This window comes from Schistocerca cancellata, chromosome 5 (assembly GCF_023864275.1).
Source record: "Schistocerca cancellata isolate TAMUIC-IGC-003103 chromosome 5, iqSchCanc2.1, whole genome shotgun sequence".
In the NCBI taxonomy this organism is placed as follows: domain Eukaryota; kingdom Metazoa; phylum Arthropoda; class Insecta; order Orthoptera; family Acrididae; genus Schistocerca; species Schistocerca cancellata.
The window spans coordinates 375,886,191-375,892,190 of NC_064630.1; the positions used below are offsets into that span (position 1 = coordinate 375,886,191).

Consider the following 6,000-nt stretch of genomic DNA (forward strand, 5'->3'; position numbering starts at 1 on the left):
ATCTGTTTCTGTACAAGTATGGGAGGGTAATTGCAGTCTGTGAATGCCTTAGTGAGACGTTTGGTATGTTTGGAGAAGGGACTGCTCATCATTTGAGGTGCAACGACCATGGGTGACTAGGCTGTGTGGAAGGACTTCTTGGTATAGAATTGGTGGCAGCTTTCGAAGTGGAAGAGTTCGCTGGTTGTTGGTAGGTTTGATATTTATGAAGTTACTGATGTAGCCACCTTTGACGTGGGGGTCAGCATCGGAGAAGATGGCTTGTTGGGTCAAGGAGGACAAGATGAAGTGAATGGGAAAGAAGGTGTTGAGGTTGTGAGGGAATGTGGATAGGATGTCTCATCCATGATCCAGATCATGGTGATGTCATTGATGAATCTGAACCAGGTGAGCGTATTTGTGTTCTGGGTGGTTTGTGTCTTTTATATAGGAGGGTAGGATATGGGTAACAGACTGAAGCTGCTGGTCTACGAGAGCAGAGATTCTCTGAGTGGGGGCATAGTAACCGGCTACAGTGGAGCGTCCTGGGTGGTTGGGTTTATGGACTTTAGGAAGCAGGTAGAAGATAGGAGTGGTGGTGGTGGTTGGTGGGGGTGTTAGAGAGAGAGAGAGAGAGAGAGAGAGAGAGAGAGAGGCGGGGGGGGGGGGGGGGGTTCTGGGAGGGCCGAAGGATGTGAGGAGAGAGTTTTGGTGTGCCTGCCTGCGACTCAACATCTTCTCAACATGGTGAACAGTGATTTGTCCTTTCATAATATTGTCATTATTCCATCTTGGATTTTCCATTGTTCTATATGGGAATTATTTTTACTTCTATTGCAGCAGTTGTGAACTATGGAGATAACCCTAAAAATCACTCCTGTTATTAACCACTAATACCATAGGCTGATATATGTAATAACCCCTAACCCTGAAGATGCTCCAAAGAGATTTTCTAAATCCAAAACAGGAAGAATTGAATGTTTTAATTAACTTACCCACTTACTGGTACACACCGCAGTTTATTGTCCACATGGACATCCAGAAACTTCCTAACAGAGCCTCATTCAGTGTATACTCATTGATCTCTCCTTGTGGTACCCATATGTGATTTTTATTTTTTTGGAATTGTCATGTAAGGCTTTGTAAGATAAAGTGTTAAGCTGCTGGCTGTGAACAAATTATAAACCTGTTCCATTCTTCTCCTGGTCAAATCTGGCATGGATGTGTTACAGACCCTTTATCAATATACTTGTGCAAAAGTAACTGTGAACTAAACACTTAAGAATAAGATAGCTGTGCCAAGAAGTGGGAAGGCTGGAGGTCTCAAGAAATCAAGAAATGTAATGAAGCAGGTATGTCCTTTGTAGTAAACAAAGGACCAGAAACATCAAAAGTGACATGAGCAGAATCTGAGAGTGCTAAAAAGGAACTTCACATAGATTAAGTTTCAGGAGCAGCTGAAAGGAGAGGTAACACTTGTAATGGTAAACAGTACATTTCATTAAAATTTCTAGTGCCATTTGGAGGTTACTGACAAACAATCCAACATACAGTAAGAGTTGATAATCTGGATTTGATAATAAAATTTATGACTTATTTTTCTACATGAATCCGTTGGTGATATTAAATGGGCCAGAGTATCTACATACTATATTCAAGTCACTGATTAATGAAGGTTGCAGGTACCCTACCTTGTCCTGAAGGGTTTGGACAAACAATATGCTGTGCATAACACATTGAAGATGGAGCAACTGATAATCCTGTCGACCGATTATTTACCAAATGATGACATTCTGTAGTCTCAGAAAATGGAAGTAACAGAATTAGTTACGACATTAGGCATGACGAAACTATTTCTTACCCAAAGATTGTCCATAAGATACCATTTCTCTTGATAAATGTATATGGATGGGTAATCTCATATTTAAATAATGTGCACCAACTCAGATTGGATAAAAACAGGTAAGGAAAATCAGTATAGCATTTCAATGAGACATTTCTGAAGACTTAATTCAGTATATCCTCTATTTACTAATATTTCTCATTCAATTCAAAATCTGAATTCTAACAAAATTTACAGGGGACCTGATATGCCTCCCGTTCTAACCCAAAAACACTCTGACCTTATTACATGTAAAAGCATAAGCACACGAGAGAAAGTAAGTGGCCAGCACAGCCTTGCACTCCAGTCTGTATAGTCATTAGTTCTAACAGGGGGTGCAACTGGCAGGCTGCTGTTGTACTAGCAGACTGGGTGGCCTCCAGTGACCGAATCAAGCACAGACTTCATGCATGAACTGTGAAGTGGTGCACACACAAAGTTGATAGTTTCAACAGCTCCAGTGCTTACATTCACACCATACTGAAAAGTAAAAGGAGTATCCAATATGTAACTTTTACACAGAATGACAAAAGTTTTACTACACGTCAGGAGAAAGGATTCTGCAGTTCAAATGTTGATCTGCATTGGGCTAATGTCATATCTAGTGCAGTATGGATTGTGTTAACATTTCTGTGCTCTAAACTATAGTGACTCACCAATTGCACGTTATTATCCATAGCCAAACAACAAAGTGGAAGGTATTTCACACATATTGCTTACATTGTCTATTTGACGAGGGCCGTTGGGGGGGGGGGGGAGAAAGATTGAAATATTATGCTTATATTAGTATGGAGATAGAGTGCTATGTCGGATTGATTATTGTCAAGCTCCAGTACTCTAAGATACTAATCTCCAGTCTCACAGTGCGTAGGTAACTTTTCTATCTATGACTCTCAGTATAATGAACTAGAAGGTGATTAATCAAATACAAGGGCAGCATACCTCATGCTAACTAAGAGGTTTTTCTATAATTATTGAAGCATATAAATTACAAAATAGATGTATCATCATTTATAAATATCACTTTTACCACAAATAAGTTTTCTTTAGTTTGCAGAAACAAGCTTGTAGTATCAGAACTGCTTTTCTTTGCTATTGCAGTTCTTGCCTTACAGATTCAGTTTTATTAATTCAGTAGGGAATTTAAGTAAATAAGTTAGTGATTGAGATAATATACTTATGCGAGGATTACAATCTACCAACGTGCAGACAGTATGAACTTACTGACCAGATTAAAATAATGAAAGACTATCTTGTAAACATTTATGTGGACACACCACACAAAGTATGTAGTTAAGTACCGTACATACTATATAACCATCACTGTCACTCCTAAATTAATATTCAGGCATTTAGGCTTATGTGCTACGTAATCTGAATCCATAAAATAACAACGGAATTTTCACTCTCTTGGGATACTCAACGTAGATTGTCAAGAGAAATCATTTGCTTACAAATTGTTGTTAGGCTAACAAACAGCTCTATCTGAATTAATTTCGTTTCACAGTCTTCCCTCCATCGGATGTCTTCATACTGCTTTGACCCTTCAGACAATGTGAAGTGAGAAATTCACTCACCGTCTTCAGATTCTCTTTTCAGATTTTCTGCCAGTCGCTATTTATTACCAGCAACTCACTGTATAATGTCAATCACACCATTTCAATCAATGGTGTTATTATTTGCTTGTATAACAACTGGTAATTCCCTACAAGTGTAATGCGATTGCCAAAGGATATTAAAACTGACTCCTGTAGATGTCACTATTATTTGAAACAACAAGTTATGAAAAATGTAATAAAGAAGATCGCTCGAGTACCTGCATATAAAGCGCTTCTTTCCTGAACACTTTACAGAGCGTGTAGACACCGGATGGCACATGTTTCAGCGCACAATCGGACAAATCGAAAACTGGCTCCGGATTTTCACGAGCCTGTAAAATACCTTAAACTGTAATTGATACGATTTGGGCAGAAGACGAGTATCTTAATCAGTGATTGTAATATATTTATACTGTCATAATCTCTAGACTCACCAAATATAGTTTATGCTCCAACCTAGATTTGTAGTCAATACCTCTGTCGTCCTTTTTACCAAATAGTGGCATTATACTGAGTCCTAAATTGAAAGTACTCACACCTTAAACAAGTATCTCAATTTTCGGTTTGTCAACACGGACCGAATAAGACTACCCCTAAGTTGATACCAACCGCTTACATTAGGTCAAACACTTTCCGCGTTGCACATGACAAGTATATTTACGGTACTACCATCGTGCATTACTATTAAAACTTTCGACATGTACACAACTTCAATTGTACCACATGAAACATCTCTGGAGTGATGACACACACACACACACACACACACACACACACACACAATGTTTATTTACACAAAGACAACAATACAACATTTCACATAACAAAATAGAAAGTTCTTGATGTGTAGGTTTACACTCATGCGTATTTCCTTTCTTCCTCTCGACATTTGCTCATTCGAACGTTCTTATGTTGGCCATTTCAGAGTGATCACAAATCTTTGGTCAGAGCTGTTATTATTAGTATTATGTGTCACTGGCACAGCTGTCTGCTACTGTCAAATGTTTTAATTGGCTAACAGCAGTAGTGCTATTTAAGTTTCCTTTTGTGTTGAATACATAGAGTGAGAATAGAAGAAGATATTATGGCAACAGATAGCGGAGGAAGATGAAAACTGTGTGATTCAACTTCATAATCACGCAGAGTCCAAACAGGATTTTGACGGGGCAGCGGGGTGGGGGAGAGCTCATAGAAATTTTGTGTCTCAATGCTTCTCCAAATTCTGTAGAGTAAGCAAAACTGTTTTCTGAATCCAGTATACTACCAACTACAATACCGAGAATATTTTCGGAACTGTTAAGTTTGGAAGCAACGTTACAAAAATCATCTTTTTTAGAAACTTCCTGGCAGATTAAAACTGTGTGCCCGACCGAGACTCGAACTCGGGACTTTGCCTTTCGCGGGCAAGTGCTCTAAGAACTGAGCTACCGCAGCGACCCATGCCCGGTACTCACAGCTTTACTTCTGCCAGTACCTCGTATCCTACCTTCCAAACTTTACAGAAGCTCTCCTGTGAACCTTGCAGAACTAGTACTCCTGAAAGAAAGGATATTGTGGAGTGAAAATCTCATTCTGGAAACATCCCACAGGCTATGGCTAAGCCATATCTCCGCAATATCCTTTCTTTCAGGAGTGCTAGTTCTGCAAGGTTCGCAGGAGAGCTTCTGTAAAGTTTGGAAGGTAGGAGACGAGGTACTGGCAGAAGTAAAGCTGTGAGTACCGGGCATGAGTCGTGCTTCGGTAGCTCAGTTGGGCCCCAGTCAGCTTTCAGCCGTGATACCGTGCGGACGGGCTCGGCGCGCCGGGCAGTGCTCCGCAGGTGTTGTTGTTTACCCGCTAGCGCGCGGTCGCGTCGTTGTATTGCCGTATAGTACCTGTACCGACCCGACATGGCGTTCTCATATCGAAAAGCTACAATCAAACTAACGTTCAACGCATCGTACACGAGACCGAAGGCCCATGAAATTGAACGGTTTCTACGAGACATCATGCACATAGAACCACAAGAACTGATAGGAATTCATCTGTCTATTGTAACCAGCACAGTGTACCTCAAACTGATTGACGAAGCGGCCTGCGACAGATTACTCCAACGATCTGCAAACGGCTTTCGCTTCTGTCACGCAGACGGTAACGTGAGCGTGGTCGGAGTTGACCATGCTGGTCTGGGGGTGCGTACCGTGCGCATCTTTGAACTACCGTTCGAAGTTCCTTCCAACCTAGTCGTTGATGCGCTGCGGCCATACGGCACAGTTCTGAGCCACACAGAGGAGAAATGGAACACATTCGAAACGTACCCTGTCCTTAACGGGGTACGACAAGTGCGCATAGAACTTAAGAAGCACGTTCCATCATATGTTTTCGTTGGTGGCTGCCGCGCAATTGTTATCTATGATGGACAACCGAGGACCTGCTCGGGCTGCGGCCAGGAAGGCCATGTTAGAACTGAGTGTCTGCAGCGCCGCCTCGTACAGGTGCCCCGCAATGAACTTCCCCAACGAGCCACTATGACCTCTCTCCCGCTCACATACGTGGAGGCGG

The 6,000-nt window shown here is 41.4% G+C and overlaps 1 protein-coding gene across 1 annotated transcript in view; it reads right to left on the bottom strand.

Moving 5' to 3' along the window:
- Positions 1-4,184, bottom strand: part of LOC126188325 (E3 ubiquitin-protein ligase LRSAM1-like) — a 174,056-nt gene extending 169,872 nt beyond the window's left edge. The window contains exons 1-2 of the mRNA XM_049929919.1: positions 3,894-4,184; positions 3,678-3,791 (exon numbers count right to left, since the gene is read on the bottom strand). Of these exons, the coding sequence (XP_049785876.1) occupies positions 3,678-3,791; positions 3,894-3,965 (186 nt within the window). The 5' untranslated portion in view covers positions 3,966-4,184. The remainder of the gene's footprint in view (positions 1-3,677; positions 3,792-3,893) is intronic.
- Between the last annotated feature and the right edge of the window lie 1,816 nt (positions 4,185-6,000).